At 41.2% G+C, this 25,600-nt stretch overlaps 3 protein-coding genes across 12 annotated transcripts in view; all 3 read left to right on the top strand.

Annotated features, from left to right (window-relative positions):
- LOC118215213 (protein FAM214A-like) overlaps positions 1 to 7,895 on the top strand; it is a 28,662-nt gene extending 20,767 nt beyond the window's left edge. Inside the window, exons 6-12 of the mRNA XM_035395733.1 lie at positions 723 to 848; positions 3,297 to 3,385; positions 3,907 to 4,006; positions 4,412 to 4,570; positions 5,351 to 5,419; positions 6,822 to 7,021; positions 7,213 to 7,895. Coding sequence (XP_035251624.1) covers positions 723 to 848; positions 3,297 to 3,385; positions 3,907 to 4,006; positions 4,412 to 4,570; positions 5,351 to 5,419; positions 6,822 to 7,021; positions 7,213 to 7,366 — 897 coding nt within the window. The 3' untranslated portion in view covers positions 7,367 to 7,895. The remainder of the gene's footprint in view (positions 1 to 722; positions 849 to 3,296; positions 3,386 to 3,906; positions 4,007 to 4,411; positions 4,571 to 5,350; positions 5,420 to 6,821; positions 7,022 to 7,212) is intronic.
- Positions 7,896 to 8,816: 921 nt separating this feature from the next.
- Positions 8,817 to 13,024, top strand: LOC118214686 (cAMP-regulated phosphoprotein 19). 3 transcript variants are annotated; one of them, XM_035394818.1, is made up of 3 exons: positions 8,817 to 9,006; positions 11,494 to 11,616; positions 11,955 to 13,020. In XM_035394818.1, exons 1-3 carry the CDS (start codon positions 8,947 to 8,949, stop codon positions 12,123 to 12,125), a joined length of 354 nt encoding a protein of 117 aa, XP_035250709.1. In that variant the 5' UTR covers positions 8,817 to 8,946; the 3' UTR covers positions 12,126 to 13,020. The 3 variants fall into 3 exon arrangements, with proteins under 3 accessions (XP_035250709.1, XP_035250711.1, XP_035250710.1); XM_035394820.1 differs by having other exon boundaries at positions 8,821 to 8,895; positions 11,955 to 13,024; XM_035394819.1 differs by lacking the exon at positions 8,817 to 9,006 and adding an exon at positions 9,099 to 9,248 and having other exon boundaries at positions 11,955 to 13,024.
- Positions 13,025 to 14,859: 1,835 nt separating this feature from the next.
- The window catches only part of myo5aa (myosin VAa), a 56,076-nt gene continuing 45,335 nt past the window's right edge, over positions 14,860 to 25,600 (top strand). For 4 of the 8 annotated variants that reach the window (XM_035395639.1, XM_035395641.1, XM_035395640.1 and 1 more), the window contains exon 1: positions 14,862 to 15,100. In XM_035395639.1, coding sequence (XP_035251530.1) covers positions 15,074 to 15,100 — 27 coding nt within the window. In that variant the 5' untranslated portion in view covers positions 14,862 to 15,073. Of the gene's footprint in view, positions 15,101 to 25,600 lie in introns of all 8 variants that reach the window. The other 4 variants (XM_035395636.1, XM_035395635.1, XM_035395637.1 and 1 more) reach the window with 3 other exon arrangements.

The following is a 25,600-nucleotide window of genomic DNA, read 5'->3' as shown; positions in this document are numbered from 1 at the left end:
CACGTTCCATCACAGAGCTCATCAATGAGGACCAAACATGTTTTTAATTACAAGTAATGAGTATTTTGATCTATGTATGTGCTTTTTAATTTAATGTTTTAGTTTTATAAGTATATTTTCCAACCATTGATAGTATATGAACATGAACATAATTGAACACCTTTCAGAATTCTGCAAATGCCAATTCGGTATCACAATTTAAAAAAAGAATAATCATTTGGTGCCCAACGTGGGGCTTAACATGTCCAATTCCCACTGTAATTTGGAATGTCCAACTACCTGCAATCACAGCCATGTTCATACCTGTACCCCACTGCCAAATTGGGAGAATGTAGACATCCATACTTCTCTTCCAAGACACACCGCAGACTACAGCTAAGCTTGTACAGAGTAGAATCAGAGGAAGACCTTTCATATGCAGCTTTGACATGCTGTCCATAGGCACCCAGTTTACCTGCGGGGGTCACTGGAGAGCCATGAAATACAGCCCCCTAACCGACTGAACCCTCTCATACCCCGGGGCAATCACCAGTTACGCATTGCCGTGTGGAGTAGTCGGCACTGGCGCAGTCTGGATTTGTTCCTTGCACCACAGTGTGGTGCCTTAATTGAATGAGCCATCCAGCAGCCCCCCAGCATCACATTTTCATTATTGTTATAAGAGTATAACATTATTGGTGTGTTGTGATATGCTTTGGATTTAATCATGCACTGTTCGGCAGAGAGCGACTGGCCAGGTTCCTCCAAAGCCATGTAACATTTGGAAGAAGCAGAATCGTCACTCCATCGATGGGACAGCAACAAACGCTTTCCATCCCTGCACTGGTCTACCTCTCCTCTCCAGTCCTGTGAGTGTCTTCCCCACACAGGGCACACTTCAGTCACTTTACGCGTTGATCAAAGACTGCTGTTGATCATTCTCTCCCATTTGTGTCTCACTGATGTCAGACTAAAAACTAACACAGGTCTTCATACTCAAAATCAGTGTAGGGTTTTCCAGAAAGTTCCATTTTCACTTTACTCACATTAGTCTCAGACTTTTAACTTCTTTTGTCCTTTCTACTTACATTTCAAACACATTTGGTGTGAATATATTTTTCTCTAGCCAAGACTCTTGTCCCTGTTTTCACACTGCTAATATGGCTGAACAATACTTGGATTTTGCTGTGGTTTTGTGTTAATGACTCAGCCTTGGAGTCATCTGTGACCACTCACAGTCATCCCCTCATTATGGCGCGGTGGTGTAGCAGCGAGGCGGGGGGAGATGCCTGTTTCTTTGCTGGTTTATTGGTGCCGTCAGGTGCAGCCGAGTCAGACCCTGTGACTCATGCAGCTTAGTCCAGTTGGCCAGAAGAAGTTGACTAACTTCCTGCTGGAGCTGTCACCATCCAGAGGCAGAAAGCCCTTATAAAACTTCCATTTCCTGCTTTTTGTTGTTCTCCATTTGACAGGCATATGCAGACGCCCAAACTCTAATGCAGCTTTTTATAGACACTTGCCTGTTCCAGAGAGTTAATGCATAACAGACCCTCTTCAGCTGTATGTTGTTTAGTGCCCAGAATTTCACAGCTAATATGCTAGAGGTATTTTCTCCAAGTAATCCGTTTTGGTCTACTTTAAGTATGTAAGAACAGTAGAGGCCTTCACATGCAGTTGTTAGGCTGTGTTTGTTATTGTAGCATATGCTAACACTGAGCCCTTCACATCCATCTTTTAGGCCCTGTTTGTTATTGTAGCACATATTAACACTGTGTCCTTTATTTGCTGCATTCATACCTGGAAACGTTCTCAGGGGCTTTTACCCACTTCCCCCATTGCTGACCCTCTTTCTGAAATAGAGAAAGAAATATATACCAAGAGTCAGGAAATTGGTTCGCTTTCACCACAGCCTGAACCATTTGGAATCTATTTATGATAACTGTATATTTGTACTGAAACACCTGATTCTTCAAGTATAGTACTGCAAATCCATTGCATGTGAATATTAACTATATTAATTGGAAAGGTACTTGCATGGTGAATTTATTTTTATTTACTGTTAATATAATTTTTTTCTAATTTAAGGTCCAGGAAACTGGATTCAAATTATGGCTATATTCCCCATGAATGACAGTTGGTAGTCTTCTTAAGATTTATTTCAGGTTTTTAACCCAATTATGACCATTAAATTGTAGTAAACACTATTAGATTATTGTGACCTGTTTAGCAGATAAGGACAGGGTGGGTGCATATCCTGCGTTCATTACTATTCATATCCATAAGACATCCCGTGTGTAAACCATTCCCCGTCGCTACAGTAGAGCAGGTTGTCCAGTGCAGTAACAATAGACTATCAGACAGAACAAATGAAAGCAACATAAGCTAGGCTTTACCATCGTATAGTTGAACCTGCAGATCATTCACTGTGTAATAATGTTGTAACACTGAGCTACCGTACTGTACACTAACATTAGACTTGACAGCAGTCTCAAATTCTGGACATTACACCCGAATAAAGAAAGGTTTTAATTACACATATCCAAGCTTGAAAGCTATTTAATCATCTCCAGCTAACGGTAGGCCTACATACCGATCCATCACACGTCTGTTCTGCGACCACCAGGAGTGTCACTAGCAGCAACAGTTGGGAGGTGAAGGGAGGGAAGGCACTGCACCATGCACCAGCACTGGCTTTTTAGTAAAGCCACATTGTTTTTGTGGATAGGTGGTCAAGTCCTCCTCACGAAAATAGTCACTGCAAATATTACCTGTTGGGGTTACTGCAATATTGCAGTGCCCGTGGGCCTCCAGAAATTAAACCCATTTCTTGTGGGTCTTTTCATTTTTTTTTTAGATAAGAAAAAATCTTTCTGGTTTTTCTGAATCCAGAGAAGGCACAATGCAACTTAGCTTGCCTGCACAGAAGTGGAGGGGGCATTATGTACATACTACAAGTCCAGGGGATTTCACTGGTCATAGTGCTTTAGTGATGTACACGGTGCCCAGTTAACCCCGGCCTCTGAAAACCTGCCATTTATCCAAGGGGGAAAGCAAGCCAATCTTAGCACAGGCTTTTATATATATTTTTTTTTTTTCTGCAAGAATCATTTAAAAATATTTAATTTGTGAATGCCAAAAAGTATTAGAACAACACATCGGCAACAAATTCACAGATTTAAGTTTCCTGGACCTTTAAGTAAGGTAGTGGTACTGCAATGTGAAAAGTTGTTTACATTGGAACCATATTAAATAACTGGGTAGTTAGCATAATTTATTAGCATTTTCTTTGGAATAATGTGCATTTTTATTTTTTCCAGGTTCCTCAGAGACGGACTCAGACTGGGTACTTTGATTTGGACACATCACTCACGCGCTGTAAAGGAGCTCCATGGGCTGCCAGCAGAAGGTTTTTCATGACTCTTACACACTTTTCCTAAACACTAGAATTGTATTCAACACAATTAATTAGTCTTTTGTTTATAGTAATCTGTCAAGTGTTCATTTTCTCCATCGTTGGACCGCCATCTGTTATAGCATTAAGGTACTGTTATAATGTGCAAAAATAATATGAAATCAGTGTGTAAAATGAATGTTTTCTTACATTGTATTGGTGTTATTATGTACTGTGATAAGCGGATAATTTGTAGGGACCATGGTTTCTGAGTCTATGAGTTCCCTCATCACTACTTGTTATAGCCATTTTCATTTAGCATACTGAATTTATGGTAGAATGGGTCTGACATTTTGCTGAGTTCAGGGGAAGGATGTAGATTTTCATCTGGGTGTGTACTGAGTTCAGTCTTGAGGAGGTTTATTAATCTCCTTGACTGCTCGCATAGGCCTGCAGAAACGGACTGTGGAGAGCATGACACCACACTTCTATTTGCATGCCTGAATGTGCGGCTCTGCTCTGGTCTGTGTTTTCAGAGTCTGTGTGGACAGAGAGGGCGATGAGAATGAGTCAAGCCAGCAACTGTTCAGCACCAGCGCTCCTCCAGCAAGCCTGAGCCTTCTGGGGAACTTTGAGGTACACTTAAACACACACACGCAAAAGCACACACACACGCACGCACACAAAAACACACACACACGCACGCATACACACACACGCACACACACATGCACACGCACACACACACGCAAAACCACACACACACGCACCAGCACACACACACACACACACACACACACGCATGCATACACACGCACACACGCACACATACACGCGCACACACACATGTACACACACACACACGTTCATAATAATATACACATATGAGTACACAGAAGCATACACATGCATGCACAGTCACTCAAACAGCTCTACATGGTACTCTCACTGGTACAAAATTCAAAGAGAGCACTTAAGTGTGAAGCAGTGATAGTGACTGCTGATTCATTATCACATGACTGCGCCATGCTGTGCCTGCAGGAGTGCGTGCTAAACCACCGTCTGGAGCCACTGGGGACAGTTGAGGGCTTCATGGCTGAGGTGGGCGCAAGTGGAACCTTCTGCCCAAGTCACATGACCCTGCCCGTGGAGGTGTCTTTCTACAGTGTTTCCGATGACAACGCCCCTTCCCCCTATATGGTGAGATGTGGGAAAACACACAATGCGTGACTGACTTAAACACCACTTCTGCTAATACGCCAGGATGTTTCTATTTTGATCTCCGTACAGTACATAAAAGCAAATAGGGAAATTTCATGGCTATTTTGATTCTGCTCATTTCCCAGCACTTCCCATGGTATTGAAGGTCTGAAACGGCCAGTCTTAACCAGATGCATCCGGATCATAATCGAAAAAATTCCGCCAGTGTGATATGAGCTTGTGCAATGATGAATATGAGCCACTGGCCATGCAGACTGAATGGATTTGATTTTATTCAAAGGGCTTCAGACAAATAAGCTTTCATGGCCTGCTTCGCATAATCACAGTGACTCAGCTATGCTATCATAGTAAACTGGCCATTGAATGTGATAAAAATGTAACTGTGGGCTGTACATGTTTGTGATTAAGAATGGCCCAAGTGCCAGTCATCACATTAGTTTTGTAGGTATTTGTTAGGGCAATATAAATTACAAATTCTATCAATATGTTATTAGTAATTATGTGGCAGATGATCTTAGTGCAAGCAGGTTGAAGGGGATAATATGACAAGAACAACAATAATTGGTACTGAGGTGCCAATTTCCTGACAGTTTGTGGTTTTGATTGCTGATGTGAATGGCCTTCAGTTGGCAATGCCAGTATTTGTTTTTGGGAGGTTTTAAATGGAAGTGGTTCTACAGCATGCCATTTACGCAAATTCTGTATTTTTCCACAGTGTTAATATTGATTTAATTTTGCTCTTGCTTTGTTTGTCTGTAGGGTGTTATAAATTTGGAATCCCTTGGTAAAAGAGGTTATCGAATACCTCCTTCAGGAACAATTCAAGTGGTAAGACCCTTGTTTTTCTAGGGCAGTTGTAACCATGTAATCAACAAATAATAATGTAGTATCTTTTTATTGTGATAACATTTTTAGCAATATTTGCAATAGTACATGTTTTCCTCTCTTGTACCGAATATTCATTGCATTAAATGAAAATAAAAATACATCAAAAAAATCTGAAAAACAAGAGGTTGCAGAAGGTGACGTGTCATTAACGCATCATTAAGGCACTTACAGACTGAAGAGCTCCAAGATAGAAAATGTAATAACATAAAACACTGCATCACAATCAAAAAGTAGCAGTAAATATTTTCTTTAGAATCTGTGTGGGTGTTTGTGTTTTATTTCAGGGGTTTTATATCTAATTTTAACATACTATTTATGTCGCCCTCCTGCCTTAGTATACTTTTATCACCATTAATAGAATCACATACCTTCAATATCAAATACTTTCAGGGATATATACTGTAGTTGCCTGGGACTGTGTCTCAACATTTATCCTTTGTTTTCTTCTCAAAAAAGATGAGGTTGAAGATGAGGTGTAGAACATTGTTTGGCTTTGGAATGTGATTCTTTGGAAAAGAGTCAAGGAGTGTGTGTCAGCAGGCAGATGATCAAGACGCATATTGTGAAAGATACAGTAGCTTCCTCACTGTATGAGTTTATGTCTCGCTTCGCTGGGTGTTTCATGCCACAGTTATGTACATATCCTGGAGAACAAAGGGAAGAGAACAAAGCATTCCAACAGTGCAAGTACAAATCTCCTCAAACAGAATGTAGTTCTGCCCCCTAGTGTTATGTGGAAAAATGCTTGTTTGAATGTGCTTACATTTTTGAATATTGAAGGGATGTTTTTTAATATTTCTGTTTCAGTGTATGGTTATGATTGGCCCAGATTATTTCTGTGTGCAATGAAGGATATTTTGTACTTACTGAAGTCTCCAATGACCTGCAAGCTTTACAAAGGCTAGTGATAGGGGCATCAACAGGTTTGCCATTTAAAAGGAGAGGCATTCTTCATGTAACTCCAGAGCAGCTTGAAAAAGGATGTTATTCCTGTAGAGGTTGTAAATATGTATATTACCGGGTTATGTTTTTAGAAAGAACATTTTATCTTTGGTTGGTACTGTTTCTGCCATCAAGATTGCTTTTGTCAAGGACAGAAGTTTAAAGAAGTTAAGCCCTCTGAAAATTTAAACTTTGACCGCTGAATATATTTTCTGAGAGTGGTTTTCTATTTGATATAAAATTGTTGTGTTTATCTTATTAAATATTTATTTAAATGTATTTTAACTGTTTTAATTAGGTTATACAATGGGTTATAATTACTTGCATATTGAAAAGACTGCTTGATAGTTTTTTAATATAAATATATTAACCTGTCCCTCTGTTATTTTACCCTTGACAGACCTTATTCAATCCTAATAAGACAGTGGTGAAAATGTTTGTGGTGGTCTATGACCTGAGAGAGATGCCGGCCAGTCACCAAACATTCCTGAGACAGAGGACTTTCTCTGTGCCTGTGAGACGGGATATCATTGGACACACCAACAGGAAGTCCCTCCCCCTGAGCCAGGAACGAATCCTGCGCTACCTCATTCACCTGAGGTGAGGACTCCAGTAGACTCCTTTAACAGCATCAGCAGTGTGTAGACTGTGTGTAGACTCTGTGAGTGATTAATCTCTCAGTGAAGGAAAATTCACCTGCTTGTTCACCCACCTGATGGAGATTGTCTTTCCACGAAGGTCTCTACATGGACTGCATGGGACTTTAACATTTTTCTTTGTGTTCCTTTTAGGTTCCAGAGCTCAAAGTCTGGAAAGATCTACCTCCACAGTGATATCAGACTTCTGTTCTCTCGCAAATCTATGGAAGTGGACAGTGGTGCTGCCTACGAGCTCCAGTCTTTCACCGAGTCACCAGCGGATCCTCCCTTCTCTCCCAGATGTTAGCCCAGTTCAGTCCAGTTCAAAGGCCACACTGGATCAAAACCTTGATGCTGAATTGAATCCAATAAAAGAATGCAATTACATGTATGACAAATGATGAAGATAGATCAGAGTTTTGGTTTTATTTCTGCTTTTTATTGGGGAGGGGAAAATACCTGCAGCAAATGTATCCAACTATGAACTATGCTGATAAAGAAGAATTAACAATCAAGTGAGGGGCAGCATCAAAAGAGCACTGTGTATTTCCACAATAACTGGAAATGAAATTAGTAATATTCAAATACTTCTTTTGTACTGTTACAAAACCACTATTGAAAGTGTTGCAATAGAAATAAAATTACCTTACTAGCATAGTGTTTACCTGTTTACTTTGTCAGTTATTTAATATTTAAATTTAATATTTCATGTATTGCACATGTGATGTCTGTTATGCTAAGCATTATGATGTAGTGCAACACTATGTAAATCATACGATGTATTTTTGACATTAATATTCAGATCTGAAATATATATAAAGCAATCTTTAAACATGTCTGTGTCTGGGGTTCTTTCTTATAAACATGTAAGTCTGAAGAATACAGTGTTTAAAACCCTGCACTGAATATCACATTGCCTTTATTACATGGTTTAAGTTCAATCTTTAAATATCAAGATGTAGCCTTGTCATTACTTGTTCACTTTTATACTGTAATGGATCATGCTGAAGTTGGGCATTACATAACCAAAGAAGTACTTCATCATTTGTGACAGTGGCAACATAAAAATTGGAATTGTGACCTTGGAGGTTTTTAACCTGGATTGTACTTAATATACAGACAGTCATCCAAATTATTCATTTTCAAAGGAAGAATATTAGGGTTAAGTCTTCCTCGGGACTGTTTAAATAGGTACGTTAGAATATTGGGGGTGCATGAGACCAAAATAGGATGTCATGTCATTAATTTAAAAGCAAAAAAACATATCATAGGCAGTTCAGATTATACTTACGCATAATACAGGTTGTAATATTTTAAAAGTCTTGTTTAAGTGGCCATCTCATTTTTACAGTTCAGAGGGAGAAGTGAAAGCATTCAGCTCTTGTAAATCACTTCTTAAGAGTGGAAAAATGTAGTGCGGGCAGTATAATATACATGGATCATTACTTTTTTTGTTTATCGCACTCTCTTTTATGGATTAATTTGCGCAGAAGTACATAAAGCATGAGCTTGCGTATGTATTCGGGGGGGGAAATTATATGAAAATACGTCCTAGAATCTGGCAACTAAAAAACGACATTTCCCACAATGCATCAGTTTAAATGTACGTAAATATGCTTAAAATATACTGTTTTGCAGAGATTTTAGAAATACAGTTACGATTTTATCAAGGAATAGTGTTGACATTTTATCTAAAAGAATAATATAATTAAAAGGAAATATACGTGAAACGGGTTATATGACGTTTTAAATTTGGCAGCCATCTTTTTGCGGGAGGAGGTGGTGTGGCGTTTCATACATGACTACATAGAATAAGGACTTATCAGAAGGGACTCGGTAGGTAGCGCTTGCATAATTTAGTCTTGATTGAATTCTTGTCGTTACATTATGTCCGAAGAAATTAAAGAAACAAAGACCATCGAAGAGGCATCGGTCGATGAACGGAAGGTAAAGACAAGTTTCATACTAGCTAGCCTAACTTTAAAATAATGTTGTCAGCTAACGTTAGCGAACTGGCTAGTTTCTAGGCATCTAGATAGGCTAGTCTAGCAAGCAAGCTGAATCCAGTGAGTCAGTGAAGCCAGCCCGAGTAGGTCATAAACGTTAGGTAAATTAATGTAATAGTTGGCTACATAGCCATAGTAGTTCATTGCCAGTGACATCGGGGGACTTCTAGATTAACATTATATGTGAGTTGTCACATGTTGTAAACGGTGGTTTTACACGCCGCTAAACATTATCGGCAGACAAACTAGGGCCACAGCTCGTGCTTTAAATGGGTAACGTGAATTTAGCTAGGCTAGGTAAAATGTGCATATATTACTATCGTTAACGTTAGCTGGCTTACTAGTAGTGGCTAGCTAAATAGAAATAGCAACTTTTTGTTCGAATGACCAAGTACTCGCACTTGGTCTGTGTATGGTATTGATTTAGTTTATGCTGTATCGTTAAATGTTCTCTTGATGGCTAGCTAGCAAGTTAGCTACTTTAAATTAAGAAATACTCGTGAGGAGGCGAAAGTAACGAGCTAATTTAGCTAGCGATGAAGCAATGTATACATAGAAAGAATTCGTTATCTGGGATAGCATTATAATTAGCTGTTGCTTACGCCAGTTTTTGTTGGGAAATTGTTGGAAATTTCCTAACTTTTATGATTTTCTGCGGGGAGGAGCTGGCTAGTACTAAGTATGCTAACATTAGGTAGCTAGCTAATGTCAGATGAAGATAGCTAGCAATGTGTTCGATAGACTTAAGTTGTCACATAACGTTTGCTTCATACAGCGTTCGGGTCGAGTTCCTGGTCATTTTTATATATAAAATGACATCCAGACATTTTTGTTTTGCATTACTAGTTAGCTACTACATTTGCAGTACTACTAGTCTAGCTGCCTTGACATTGGCTAATGGTCAGCTAACCACTTCTTTAACATTCGTTTTATAAGATGCTAGACTACCTACAATAGTTCTACGTAATGCACATTCAATGCAGTTAGTGTGCGAGCTGCATAAGCTAAAGAACGTCACCTAGCTGGACTAGCTATTGAGCCAGCTAAGTCACGCCGCGCTTGCACATAGCCTTAACTGTCAAATTGGCTAACATAAGCTTCAGGACACACAGTCAGCTTAATAATTGTGTATTTTCGCACGAGATGTGCTTATTATTACATAGCTACATGTACTTTTCGAAGTCTTGTGGGGGTGTCAGTAATCACAGCCACCGTTATGAAGGTTTCCCCCAATAAAATTGGATCATTTAACTTGGTTTTCTACGGAAATTCTTATTCAACATATTTTCTTTCATGTCAGTGTTGTAAGTGGGCCAACTAAACGAGGAGTGTCGTGTTTTCCTTTCGTCTCCTGTGTGACTGCAGTTAACTCGGTACTGGCTTGAAGTACTGTAGAAGCAGTTTGATATCTCGTAGCCAACTTGCGAATTGCTTACAAGTCCAATTGGCTGAGAAATCCGAACGCTTCCCATCTGGATGGTTGTAGTAGAATGGCTTCTTGTAGGATGTATCTTCTGGTGCAGGAAGCTAAATCCCATTGCCAGTATTATTATTGCTCCTTAATGGCTATTTTTGAAGCAAACGGTATAATCTTTAAAGCATGTAGCTTTCTTTCCTAGCACAAATGACTCAGTGAAATAGCTGCTGGCCCAGCACGAGAAGCCTGTCTGATTGGTTGATAATCTGGTTTGTGTTCTGTCCCAACTTGTAATTGCATAATCGGTTTAACTATTGTTCCCCATCACCAGAGGTTAATGCTTTACCTGCCACACACTTCAAAACCCCTGCAATTTGTGTTTGCAGTTAAGAATTGATTATTGATCCTGTCTATGGTTTTTTCATGAAAGATGTTAACATTAGAATGTGTTGCCAGTCCAATCTGAAAATGGATCACATTGAATTATTTGTGTTGGTATTATCGAAGAGCCTTATTCATTTCCCACTTCCCTCCCACTACCTTTTGTCAGAGCACAAGTGTGTTAGCTGTTTTAAAAAAAATTCTGAGTCATGCCCTAGTTACTGTGTGACATTTATCATTTAACGTCTTGTCTTGTTTTAGATCTCTTGTGTTTAATGATTGGGCTGAATAAATTACAGCCTCCTGTGATGACTGTGTGTCTCCAAACACACCTCTCTGCATTAAATTGTGTTACTGACTGACTTTTGACAGAGGAGTATATTGTCTTGACAACAGTGAAGTTAGAAGTTAGTTAGGATTTTTGGGGTGAATTGGTTATACATCTGCAGTCCTGTGTAAGTTTTGATGATGCAGCAGGTAGTGTTACTGTATGTCTGCTGATTGGTTCCTTGATGTTCCTGTGTGGTCAAACCCTGACTGTGTTTTCCCTGGTTTCCCCCATAGTCCCTTGTATCTTGATATGTGCTGTGCTTTTCTGTCTCTGCCCTGCGTTGGCCTCTCTTACCTCAGGAAATGGAGGATAAGGTGATCAGTCCAGAGAAGGCAGAGGAGGCCAAGCTCAAGGCAAGGTATCCACACCTTGGGGCCAAGCCCGGGGGTTCTGAACTTCTCAGGAAACGACTTCAGAAGGGGGTGAGTTCTAACCTAACCCTCTGTCAGTCAGCTTTGTTTGTGCAGATACATGCGCGTTCGTCTCTTGTTTACATGTATATCCCTCTATCTGCCAGAGAGCCATTGTTGTCTGTGTGATAACACTGACTCATTTTTATTAGCGTCATAATTTGAAATGCTACTGTAAATTTTGAATCAGACAGTTTTACAAACAAGTGCAAGCTATGCACTAAGTGTGAAATATCAAAGGGGATTGTATGGCGAAGTCGTTTGGGGTCTGGACAGACCTTCCCAGCGCCATTGTGCATTTGCATACTGTTAACCTGCTCCTGACTTAGTGTGCTGCCGCTCCTCCACAGCCAAAGTACTTTGACTCTGGGGACTACAACATGGCCCAAGCCAAGATGAAGAACAAGCAGCTGCCCGCGGCCACGGCGGAGAAGACTGAGATCACCGGAGACCACATCCCCACCCCTCAGGACCTGCCTCAGAGGAAGCCCTCTCTCGTGGCCTCCAAGCTGGCCGTTTGATACCAGCTCCCAAAACTGCACTGCTTTCTTCTCATTCCTCCTCCTTCCATTCCTCTCACCTCCCCTGTCCCATCACGGCCCATCTCCTCCAGCACCCTCTGTGTTAGTTTCCTTTTGCCGTTTTTCTTTTTCTTTTCTTTTTTTCCTGTCCATTTAACTTCCATGTGTAAGTGCCCTGATATGAACATTTGGAGAAGTTGACAGGCTCCAATTTAAAAAGTGCTGCTGCGGGGAAAGGATTTTGTCTATTAAGAGCTGGAATAGTAGTCTTGAGGCTGAAATGAACAATGTTGCAAAATCAACTCTAAGTACTGTAGTTCTCATTGAGTGTACATATTTCCTGGTGTTGGAGTTCTGATGGGTTTCGACATTTTAGAACGTTTTACATTTTTACTCTTCATTCCTGATGCTTTCACCTAAAGTTTTTGAAGTAACATGCTTGATTGATTCACGATAACCCTCAATAATGTCTCTGCCACTTCCTCCTCTCTGTCACCACTCTCTTTATGTTGTATACATGACAAATACAGAATGGAGCACTGAGCTAGCGCTAGAAGGTGATGTTTAAAAAGCATGCGTGACACTAGGCCCTTATAGGCTGCCTTTTGCTTGCCTCTGATCTTGAATGAAAAAAAAAATGGCCTTAAAATTGTCTTAAGCTTTATCATCCGTGGTTTCTCTAAAGCAATATTTGTCCACCAAACCAACCACCTACATCCACCCCACCTCCCCTAAGAAAACTCCTTGTGAAACCTTGTATTTGAACCGGAATCAGTCTCAAGTAGGAGTTGTTGTCGGGTGACTCACGAAACGGTATGCTTTGAAGGTGCACGTGCATCGACTGTGCAGTCACTTTTGTGCCATTTATTTTGTAAATAAAATAGTTTTGCATAAATGTATACCTTTTTTCCTTTCGTTTTCTGGATCTCTCTGATTGTGTGCTATTGTCAATGTTTTGGCGGTGTCTGTTCTGAAAGGAGTGTTCTTCCTGATACAAGATGAGAATGACGGTTATGGGGATGGCATGAAATTAGACAAATCCATTGAGTGAATAATTTACTGAGAGCTGAAATACCTTGGTTTTAGCACAAATATTATGGTGCCAGCTATTAATAGAATGGATGCATGGTATACCAAGCAATACTGCACCTGCACATATTACATTACATTACAGCCATTTAGCAGACACTCTTATCCAGAGCGACTTACACATCATTTGACATTGCATTTTACATTGCATCCATTTATACAGCTGGATATATGCTGAAGTAATGCAGGTTAAGTGCCTTGCTTAAGGGCACAACAGCGCTGGTTACAAGACCAGTTCCCTACCCATTATACTACACTGCTGCCCATACTGAGCACACATGCTCAGTAACCCCCATTTTAAATCAACAATCAATCAAAGGACCATTGGTGGCATTACTACCTTTGCTCTCAGTAGTATTTTTTTCTTTCAAGGATAATTGGCACAGCCTAGAGATCAGCCATTTGTAATGCCCCGATGAAGACCTTAAGTCAAAACAGTCATAATTAAATTACGGCACTTAAGTGGACACAATTTCTTATATTATTATTATTATAATCATTATAGTCACCAGCACCTTATACAAAATTATGGTGTGAATTTATTTATTTATTTTGCTTTTTTAACATGTAGAAAACATTTTCATATAGAAAACATAAAGTATTTTTCATGTAGAAAAATGTTTTCTTTTAACTGGGATTATGCACATTAAGCAGTGTAGAAAATTGGTTTTGGAACTGGGATTGAAGGGTTGATTTACTTGTGGAGCACTGCTGTTGTACCATTGAGCAAGGTACTTAACCTGAATTGCTTCAGTAAATATCCAGCTGTATAAATGGACTGTATGTAAAAGAATGTAAGCAGTGTAAGTTCTACTGGATCAGAGTGCCTTCTATATGCTTAAATGTAATATAAATGTAAGCAGTGACCTAAGGATAGGATCTGAGGTCCTGATGGTAAAGGTTGCTTTTGCTTATGGAAAAACTATTCTCAATTTTCTTACAACCTATTATTCTGGCTCAGTAGTCTAAACTGCTCTATACTCCCAATATTGGTCAACTACCCTGGACAAAAGTTTAATTTTTTTATGGCCTTGGAATTTCTCATATTTTTTCTCCTATGTTTTCAGGGACTATGAATAATTGAATATCATTTTATCCTACTCTGTTTGTTGTCCATTGAGCATTTCTGGACCCCCTAAAAAAATTTTCTGGCTTTCAGTTAAGTAACTTTTTATAATAATTTTATTTATCTGTACTTATTTTCTATACCACAATCTTCACTGAGATCACCTTCAATTAAATATCTTTTTATGAGGTGAAATCCTGCTCAGCCGTCAAGCATAGGTTCAACGATTAATCGAGCTACAATGGAGCGGAAAACTCATCGATCCATGAGAACTGGTTTTAAGAAACTGGATCCAGTTCTACATGCAGTAGTTTTTTATTTTTATTTATTTTATTTTTTTGATACCACTTTACGCCAAGTCAATGAAGCATTCTTGTCTAAAGTGGAGTATGTACTATTTTGATACACACAAAAGCTTCTGTACGCGTAAGAAGTAAATGTCTATTATATTTGTGTGTGTGTGTGTGTCCTAAAAAATGGAGTAAGGTGTACGTCATGAATATGATCATAATTTCGTGCTCAGGTTAATTGTAAAGAATACCGCTAGGTGGCAGCCTTCGTCCTTTGCTACAACTCAGACAACTGAATCATTTTATCCATCATTCCCACAATGCACAGAGACTCACCAAAATAGCACGATTTTCAGGTATCATGTCGACAACCGCTCCTGCCTGAAACATCTCTCCATTCCACTGAAAGGATTTCTTCAATCACGAAGAACGTAAATCAATCTCAAATGACGAAAAGCGCACTGATGTTTTCTTAAGATTGGAGGAAGGCTGAGTTTACCGTCATGGCAGCGTCTGAATTGTACACAAAGGTAAACATTTTTTATAAGAGCTAGATGTCTTTGGTGCGGCATATGTGATGCGGCTGATTTTATATTTCTATGTGGGATTTTAGCGAACATTATACCTGCGTTCTTATATTTGACAATTGCCACACGCATTTAGAGGAATGTTCGTAGTGAAGATTGAACGGTTGCAGCCGTATGAATTTTCATTCGGCTAATTCAGTCCTCTTTAAATTGGAAATGGTATGCTATGATAGTGCACAGCGTAGCCTATGCCTCACCCGTGCTGCAAGACAGTGTATTCTTTCTCCTGAGTGTGAGGCAAGGGCTGGACCGGGGCGGTAAACTCATGAAACATGCAGGCTGTCCTGATAAATGTGTATCACAAAGGATATTCATTTGTCGTCTTGCTTGCCTTTTCACCTAATCTGAACAAGGAATCTATTATAAAATTGCGATTTATTATATACAATTACGATGAACTAGTTTTTTGCCACCTCATTGGATAAAACGCTCTTAACACATCGGCCGATTCTTAACTGACGATGGGACTAAGTAATACATAATGCCCTTTGGTAGTAAAGATTGTGACAACATACAAATGCTTGCTATTTGCAATAATTGAATGTAAAATGAAATGGACGGTTACTTATATTTCGTGAGAAATATAAATAAAATGTGTCTGACATTTGCTTTTTGACACGGTTAATTTTTAAATCCACTGTGTTCACTCTGCTTGGCAGTAAGATCATGTAAACCGAATGAAGAAATTAAGAATTAACAGAAAAGATTCTGTCGTGGGTACCGCTTAGATGCTGTGACATCACTGGGAGTGATTACGTACAATGATGTGCTGCTTGTTTTGGTCCTCAAGGCCTGTGTTGCAGGCTTATGCGCCTGCACGGTGATATTTGTTGTATATTTTTATTGAATTCTAAGACGGGTTAAAGCGTGTTTGTGTGCCAAAATATTCGTATTTATCTTTATATCTTATATATTTATTATAGATATTTATATATCTATACATCTTTATTTTGTTTAGTTTAAGGACGTTATATTTTTAAAATAAGAATTTTATGGGTCACGTTCCCATTCTTTCCCATCCCCCATGCGCTATTCTGGACACCAGTGCTGGTCAGTTCTCTTTGAATGCTTTGCTGGCAACGCACGCCGTCTACTAGAAACTGTGCAATTGTTACGGAAAATGTTTAATAGGCCAGCAATCTCTTCATGATGTGGTGCCATATACTGTATATTACTATTCCTGGCTGTACGTATATGTTGTAGTAACAGAATGTGATTTACTGTCATGTATTAAATGAAAACTTTATTTGGGCTTTTTTAATCATTCTTAAAAAAAATGTAAACATGCTTTGACCCTTGTGCAAGGCGATAAGGCCTGGTGTTCCAATTCATCCAAAAAGTGCTCTATGGGGTATCGGACCTCGCTTTGTGCGAGGGGGCATTGTCATGCTGAAACGGGAAAGGGCCTTCCCTATACTGTTGCCACAAAGTTGGAAGCTCGCAATTCTCTAGAATGTCATTGTATGCTGTAGCATTAGGATTTCCCTTCACTGGAACTAAGGGACCTAGCCAAAACCATGAAAAACAGTCCCAGACCATTATTCCTCCTCCACCAAACTTTACAGTGGGCACTATGCATTCGGGCAGGTTGCGTTCTCCTGGCATTTTCCAAATTCAGATTCATCCATCAGACTGCCAGATAGTGAAGCATGATTCATCACTCCAGAGAATGCTCCTCCAGAGTCCAATGGCGGTGTGCTTTAGACCACTCCAGCCAATGCTTGGTATTGCGCATGGTTATCTTAGGCTTGTGTGTGTCTGCTCAGCCATGGAAACCCATTTCATGAAGCTCCCGACAAACAGTTCTTGAGCTGATGTTGCTTCCAGAGGCTTCATGGCTGTGCTGTTGTTGCTCCTAGATGTTTCCACTTCACAATAGCAGCATTTAAATTTGACCAGGGCAGAAATTTGACGAACTGACTTGTTGAAAAGGTGGCATCCTATGGCAGTGCCACATTGAAAGTCACTGAGCTCTTCAGTATGACCCATTCTACTGCCAGTGTTTGTCTATGGAGATTGCATGGCTGTATGCTTGATTTTATGCACCTGTTTGGGTGGCTGAAGTAGCCGGATCCACTAATCAAAACTTTGAGGCAAAGTTAGCAGATTGAGGGCGTAGGCAAAGCACTGTGCCTTGGAGGTAACTGGCCAACACCATTTAGAATCTCGAAGACTTGATTCAACTCAGAACTGAATCAAGACCAGTAACACAGAGTATTCACAATTCTTCTGACCGTTGGGAACACACTGCTCTTTGTGTCCCCAGCTGCGAAAATAGAACTTCATTGAGAAGGATGAGAGCTCATTATTTAACCCACAGTACAGAGCTCCGCCCCTAGCCCAGGTCTGGGGCCGCACCTTCAGGAGTTCTGCTGTGGGAGTAGTTATTCTTTTGCTGCAGCATCTGCACTGAAGTCAGTCTGTCTGGCCCTCTGTGCAAACTAACCACTATTGAAATACAATCACCATGGTTTTTCTCAGACTCAGAGTACGCTTAACTTCAAGGTAAAATTTGTGTGTGTTTTATGCAGTATTTGCTTCCTTTAAACACATGCTCACCATTCAGACTCAAGCCAGAGGCCTTCTTATTTTAAATATGTACTTTACCATTTATTATGCCACGCAAGAAAAGGAGACACTAAATCACTTGTCAACATAACGTGCATGCTGTGTCTGTGGTATTGCTCCTACCAGGGCCTTTCATTCCCTGTGTTCTGTCTGCCATATTGCGTTTGCATAGAAATCTTCAATGTCAGTAATGTTGTATAACTGTTTGGATGGGCCTCTTTGAACATCAGCTGCCATTTGGAAAATGCCTTCTTTTTAAAACCTTTCTAAAAATGTGTTCTCTTATTACTAGTTTTTTTTTATCAAAAAGAATACTTTGTTAGCTGTGCCGGGTTTTCCAGAAAAGCATGTACAGTACTAATCTATCTGCCTGTGTGATACAGTAGGCTCGGTTTTGTCTGGCTGCTGATTGATCACATGTGCATCTTATTACCTTGAGTTAGCTGTAATTATAAATGAGTGGCCACTGTATGGCCCTGAACATAAATTGTGGGTCAGAGCTGCAGCGTGCTGCACTCTGGAGCCTGCAGTACACGCTGTTCTAAATTTCAAAGCACTCTTATTTTTTTATTTTGCCTCGTATGACCGTTTTCTAAACTGAATGCCTGGAGGTATTTACTGTGATTTTTGCCTACCACTGATCAACTGTGGATTTTGGACAACTTTGATGAACTTTGATGAGTGTGAGCTTTCTGGCCGCAACCGTTTTGTTTCTGTGTAGCAGTTTCTGCTGGAAGGCGCATGCTTTTTTTCTTGAATGCATTCATTGACAGACCTTTTAGTTTGAGTTCATGTGATGTTCCAAGGGCATTGGTGAGGCTAGAGGAAGCTACAGGGCGGCCATTAGAAAACTTTATTTTGGCAAACAGCGCTCACCATCCAATAACAGTGCAGGGCTCTCTCAGCCCAATGTAGAGACCGGAGAAGCCCCAGCGGAAGTCCAGATCTTTCTTTGGAAAACAATGGGAACACTATCTGCTCCGACTCTTTAACAAGTTTGCTTCATCTCAGGGTTGGGTCATTTAACAGAGGGAGCGGGTGCCGAGAGAGACTTTGGGTCCTCTAGCATGAAATAGCGCGGGTGAGCTAGATTGTGAAGATGAACCAAGAGTTGGATTTTATGTTTGTTCAGGTAAGCACTTCAGCCTTTTCTCTTTGTCTTATGGACCAGGTCACATGCAGGTACATGTATAGTATTTTTTGGAGGGTTTTCAGTCTTGGTTTTCTTGTTTCCTTGTTTATTTTCCCCACCATTTGGAGGAGTTGGAACATGGCTGTGAGAGTTAGCTAGCTATGGGAGAAGATGGGATGGCTAAGAGAAGTCATTTTCTATGGAGAACTATTCCACTTCACTTCAAAAGAAAACCTTTTGTGCGATTATTTGCATTTTTTGAAAGACCCTTATAAATTAGGCCTGTTCTGGGGTATTTTTTGTATAAAAATTGCTTCATACTTTGGTGCGGGAATTGCTTTTAAAGAAACTGGGAAAAGAGTCAAAAGCATAGCAGAAGATAGCCGAGTCACACCCTACAAGAGTGAACATGCAAGATTGCACAGCAGAGACTGTTGTGTGTGTTAATAAGGCCGGGTGCATTGACGGTGCATTATTGGAGAAATGTGTAATCCTTATTTGTCTTAAAGGACAAGTAAGACAAGGCTGAAATTACATTTTCCCCCCTGCCTTATCCATGTCTGCAGTGCCACCAGGCATTCAAAAGGTTTAGCAGCGTGGGGAGGATTGGTGAATAAGTTTGATTAGACCATAGATGTCTGAGTTTAGTTTTTAGTACTTTATTACGGCTCCTGTAGTTTAGGATACTAAAATGATAAGGCCTAATTAATAGGATCCAATTAGAGGTGAAACAATGAAGTAGCTAATAATTGTGTCTTTGTTTGGCTGCAGTGTTTGTTGCCAAAGTTACTGAAGAATGGCGTGCAAGGACCCGCCTCTGTTTTAAACTGACCTTCACCACCCGTAACCCCAAGTTGGGCAACTGCCTCCCTAAGCTCTTGTGAGTAAATGTGTATCAGGGGTGATAAGTGATGTGCTATAGCTCAGATTTCTCCTTTTCCACAGTAACAGTGGAGCTGGAACATGATGGTCCTGCTTATTTCACATTCCAGGTTTCATAATAATTTCTGACACACTGAGTTAGGTTGGCCCAGTCCAGTTGCTGGTTCTGGTCTATGTGCCTGTGGGCTGTGGGTGGAGTCGGAAGGCTTCATACCTGTTTCCATTTCTGTGGAGGTGGAGAGTTGTGGTTTTTCCCCCCCAAAAAAAACTCTTTCTCGAACATCAGGGAAGAAGACTAGGCAGTTGTCTTGAGCTTGATGGCTAGCAGTATTCGGTGTGACATAATGTGCTGCAGCCCTGACTGTGGCTAATGACACACAAAGTGATAGTACTACACACAGTCAGCTGGCTTTCACCTCCGCTCCTACCGGTATGACTCCATGTCTGCAGTGGAAAAGCATATTCTGAGATTTTGGCTTCTGATCCACGTAAAGACGGAATGTTTCTTTCATTCATATGTAGTCTGATATTACTGTGGGAAAATGCTTCATAAACCCTCTAATCTTTCCCTGTCTGTCGTCCTCATGCAAAAAGGAGCTGGTCTTTTTTGCATAAGGATGATAGACAGAGAAAGCTTCCTTAAAAGCCGTTCTCACTCTTGGAAGAAGGGAGAGGTATTCGCTGCGGACGCTCAGAAAGTGTTTTTCTTTTTCGCGAGGCGGGTCGGAGGCCAGAATGCTGCGGGTTCTCACATGAGCCACTGTCATGTGATGAGCTGTTTCCAGTTTGTTGGATTAGTCCTGCTCCTTCAGACTGCTGTGTAGTCATGCAGAGACGTAGGCATGTGGCAAAGATGGGCGGGCCGTATAGCAGACTCACATTTCAGACATGTCGGACTGTAGCTGGAGTGCTGAGCAGTGACAGGAGCGGGTTGTTAAAGTAGACTGTGCGCTATGCTGTTTGTAATTGTAGCCTGTAGCATGTAGCCTGTAGCATTGTTTGGTCCATATACCTGCTGTCATTCTTTTGGAGTGCAAAAAGGCTGTGATCAGGCCACAGGGATGCTTCTGAAGCAGAAGTAAACTGTGGATATCTGTCACTTTTAGGGGTGTAACAGTCTTGGGTCAGTATGTACCTCTGTTTTGACTCCTTGGTTCGGTACATTTTTGGCACAGCAGAACCTAAATTAAATGCAAAGTATAAAACTGCTTTTTTACAGTGGCCATAATTTCTTGCTGAGCAAAATACGGCACATTAATGCTAAGTCATCAGGGGGAATTTGGAGTTTTGAATTTAAGTTCTACATCAACATTAAAGCGAGACTGTAATTGTTTGGTTTGCAGCATCTACTGTACCTAACATTCCATACCGAACAGTTTACTCCCTGTCATTCCGCATACAGTAGCCTATATCGATTACTTGGAAACACCATCAGTGTAAGATTTTATGCTTTTTATTGTGCTTGTTGACATCTTCAAATTAGAACACTGGTAACTTTAGAACACTGATAAAAAAACACACGACTCAATTCATGGTCTTGTCCGTTCTGTTGTGGTAATACTCTACCCATGGCTCTTTTGTGTCTGGAGTTGGGCCCTTCATTTGTTTTTGAAGTCCTACAAAGTCAGACATCGTGTGTTTGCAGAACCGAGGAGTGGGGGAAAATGTTGGATGGAAATCCTTGCACTTAGCCTCTATAGCCCCCAGACTTAAGTGTGTTTCCTGCCCAGAGAGAGTAAGCAAGGCTTGAGATTTGCAGGGAAAAGCTGTGAGACATAGAAAGTTAATTCCATAATCTCCTGTTGACCCTAGAGATTGACTTACAGCGCAGCCATGTTTGTGGCTCCGCCCTTCCCTCCGAGCTCTCTCATTGACGGGACTTTCTTTTCGTGCTTTCCGGTAAGACGGGGCTTTGGCTTTACCTCTGCACTTCTTTATGACCTCACTGTTAGTTTCAGCCAATGATAGGTGTTATGTTAAACCACAGTGTTATTTTATCGCAAAAATGATAGACTCCTCTCATGTCTCGTGTGATTTGTATGGCCATATTTTCAGGAATCTGTCCCTAGTAAGGAAGTATTTCCTAGTGCTATTTTGTGTCATTGTGAGTAGTTTCAGTACTGGGGTCAGTGGGACCTGTCCTGTCCTGTCAATATAATAGACAGTTGGGAGTGAACAGGAGATAACAGAATGTCTTGCCAAGATTATAGGCCTACATGCATAATACTGAACACTCATTAGGCATTCTTGATCCTGTGTGATTGTTGCTTGACTCCATGCAATGGTCGTAGAGATGCTCCACTTCTATAAGTCTCTCTGGATAAGAGCTGTAATATTGTAATGTAATGGTGTGTGCACTGGCAGGACAGACAGGACTGAAGACTAGAGGTGAATGGAGGAGAAGCCAGTGGTCCGGGAGAACATCTTGGAATTACAATTAATTTGTCTGTAATACGCCCACTGTGAATGACACTACAAGGCTGCTTTGTCCCAATAATTATGGTAGTATGTGTAGTTTCTTTAGTCAGCTTAACGTAATACAGCCCTTTGGCCTTACTATCATGGTGATAAGGTCTGAGATGGTACAGAGTTCATATGTTTTTACACTGTAAGCAGTTTCAGAAGGACTTCTGTAACAGGAAATATAGAGATTAGACAACGTGATGAGTTTTGTTTCAGGCTAATACTGTTTCATGGGATTGCTCAGAATTGGGCAACAGCACTCGCAGTTCTCTTGAGTTTAACAAGCATTTCCAGACATGTGTGTCAGACCAATTAGGCTGACAAAGTGGGGTCTTTATTCCAGGCAATCCTTCAGCTACATTATGATCTCTGGGAGCATTTCACTTTGCTACTGTGATACCCCTTATTTTCAATGTGATGTTACTTTCCTCTGTGTTTTGAGTAGTGATCTGCAAATCATGCAGCGGGTTGTGTAACAGACACAAGTAGCTATATAATGTGAAGCACAACAGCTTGATTGTATACATGTATGTCTGTCTCTCCAGTTGGGAATTCTTATTCCCTCAAATAGCATGGGTGGGCATGGAGAAAATGAATGAGGCAGTAGTTAAAGATGAAAGCTTATTTTTGTGACATTGTCTTCAATTCAGTATGCAAGTATAATGATACATGGCATATTTTTTTGCCCTGTTAAAACTGAGTGAAAGCCTGAGTGTGATTGGCTGGGGCTGGGTGGGTTGTGGTCCAGTGGAGGTCCAGCTCACCAGACTCCCGTTAGCATTAGCGGTGCGTAAAACTGGGGTTAATCCTCACTCATGATCCCTGCTTTGGGAGTTTGCCCTCGGATCAGTTACAGGATTTGTGTGCCTTTTTATATACAGGACTACTTAGAGCAGTTAAAATGACATTGTAGAAAAGTGGTATTGTAGGTCTTTTATCAGCACATGTGACTGAACATCTCTTTGCCGAGGCCAGCCCATAAAACAGCCTGTATTTGGCTGTGTTAATTTTTTGAGGTAATAGTGTTCAGTGCTGCTCGGTGCAGCACTAGATCAGCGTCCAGCTGAGACAGACTGAGATGGGCTGAGGCTGGCTGTGAGGGATCCCTGTGGAACGCTGCCTGTGCCATGGCTGGGCCTGCAGAGGCTGCTCCCCTGTCTGAGTCATGAGGTGTGAGGTCAGCAGCAGGATTACCGCCCATTTCCTCCTCCCTCTCCATTACTCACCCATCTCCTCCTGGGACGCCCCAACTGGGCTCATGACAGGGAGCGGAGCCAGCCGGCCCTCTGACTCCTTACTCAATGTGCCGTCGCCCCCTCCCACCTCGCCCTGCCCCACCCCGCTTCCATTCTGTGCCCCTTACCTCTGGAACTGCTGTCTATCATGAATGTGATTCCAACCCATGGACTGTAAAATGCTTTTTTGAACTCTCTACGTACTAAGAATGAATGTGCCACTTTTTCTCCTTTCATATCTGAACTAGTAGATTAGTCAGTTCTCTCATTTATGCTTTACTCGCAATTATGCAACAAGCCAGATTTGATGTGTGACTTTCAGCATGATTGACATATTCCTTTGTGCTGGGAACCTTTCTGGCGAGCTCGCTTTCTTTGTTACCGCCCTTTTTTCACCCTGTCACTCCGTATGTTTTAAATGTGGATGGATGGGCCCATGGACCGTGCAGAAGGCTCTGGAGATGACAGGGTGTGGGTGAGGATCAGCATCTGTGAACGGCAGTGATTGGTGGCACCTCTGTGGGTGTGAAGCCACCCTACTCCTGACGCTATTTTTACCAGCGACTTCCTCTCTTGCTCTCCTCGGTTGCTAGGAGCTGAGGTAATGAGCTGGTCCCTCTCATGGGGGATCCACAGGTTTCCAGGCTGAATGCATCTTTAATGGCCTCTTTGTGGAAGGCTGGATGGGCAGAAACGACTAGCGTTGTGTGCTGTTCTGTTGTGCTGTCTCTGAAAGTCTCATCAGTTAGCAGGGCCCCAGGCATTGAGATGGGCCTCTGTTTGGAGGCGTGCCCCAACTCTTTGCTTGTTTTTTTGGTGCATACTCCGTCACTGTCCCATGACGATTTTTCATTTTTATAGGCACACAATGGACCCTTTTGCCGATTCGCGAAAGCTGCCCTCTCCCGCGATAGCTTCTTTGCCGCTGTGACACAAGCCGCCAGCGGAACGATCCTCCTCCTGCGCCTGATCACTTCCAGTGACGCGCCCTTGTCCCGCGGCCACAGGCAAGCCCTTCATTCCCATTGGGCGCCAGAGGGCTCAGGGCAGTGGTAATTTGATAAAAGCGAGTAAACTGGCGAAAAAATGAGGGAACCTGAGAACAAAGTGAGTGTTTTATTTTAGGGACCGAGCAGAATGCAGTGCCAGCCAAAGCAGACTGCATGCTTAAAGGTGCCGTATGTAAGTTTGGAGAAACTAGAGAAAGAGCTATTTATTCCACCCCCCTCCCCTCAGGTCTTTCTCCAAACCCCACACTCCAAACATAGAGAGAGCCATGGCCTGCTGTATTACAATCAGTCGGATATGGCCAATCTCATATAAATTGATGTTTATGTCGTCTTATTTTAGAAGAACAGTATTTTGGCTTTCATATTCTGTAGTTCTTGATCCAAAATTCAGAGTAAAAATATAGTTTTGATAGCTTTGCTATTATCAGTGTAGCCCTGTTCGCCGTGCCTGCTCTCAGTGATTGGCAGTGCTGTGAACATGCAGAAACATGATTGACGGGCAGGCATTGCAGAGGGCTGTCTTGATTGGCTGTAAAGAGTCTGTGAAATTTGGAGTGGCTGATTTCAGAGTGGCAGTCAGAGCGATCAGTTTCTGTTTTTCTTAGGTCTTTTAAGTTATTGATATCTGTCAGGATGTTATGGAAATGTATCCAAATATGGGGTGACATAGCTCAGGAGGTAAGAGCGGTTGTCTGGCAGAGGGTTGCCGGTTCGATCCCCCACCCTGGGTGTGTCGAAGTGTCCCTGAGCAAGACACCTAACCCCTATTTGCTCCCAATGAGCTGATTGGTGCATGGCAGCCTTTCACCGTTGGTGTGTGAGTGTGTGTGTGAATGGGTGAATGAGAGGCATTAATTGTATAGCGCTTTGGATAAAATTGACCATTTACCATTACTTACAAACTGCATCAGTAAGAAGGGCATTGCTGCAGCTATGGGCTCCATATGATGACCGTGCATAGTTTAAACACATGCATCATAGACTATATTATTTTAAGACTGAGCGATTAAACTTATGTGGATAATTATATATTTTTGAGCGGCATGTTGCCTATTGGCTTTCTTTTTGTCTTCTTTTTTTGCAAGCTAGGGATGATTGTTATTGCACTCTAAAAATATTAGGTAATTATTGTTGGAGTTTATGGCCAAGCCCT

Source organism: Anguilla anguilla, chromosome 16, assembly GCF_013347855.1.
Source record: "Anguilla anguilla isolate fAngAng1 chromosome 16, fAngAng1.pri, whole genome shotgun sequence".
Taxonomy (NCBI): domain Eukaryota; kingdom Metazoa; phylum Chordata; class Actinopteri; order Anguilliformes; family Anguillidae; genus Anguilla; species Anguilla anguilla.
Note: the sequence above shows the minus strand (reverse complement) of the source record. Positions and strands in the feature narration are given on the sequence as shown.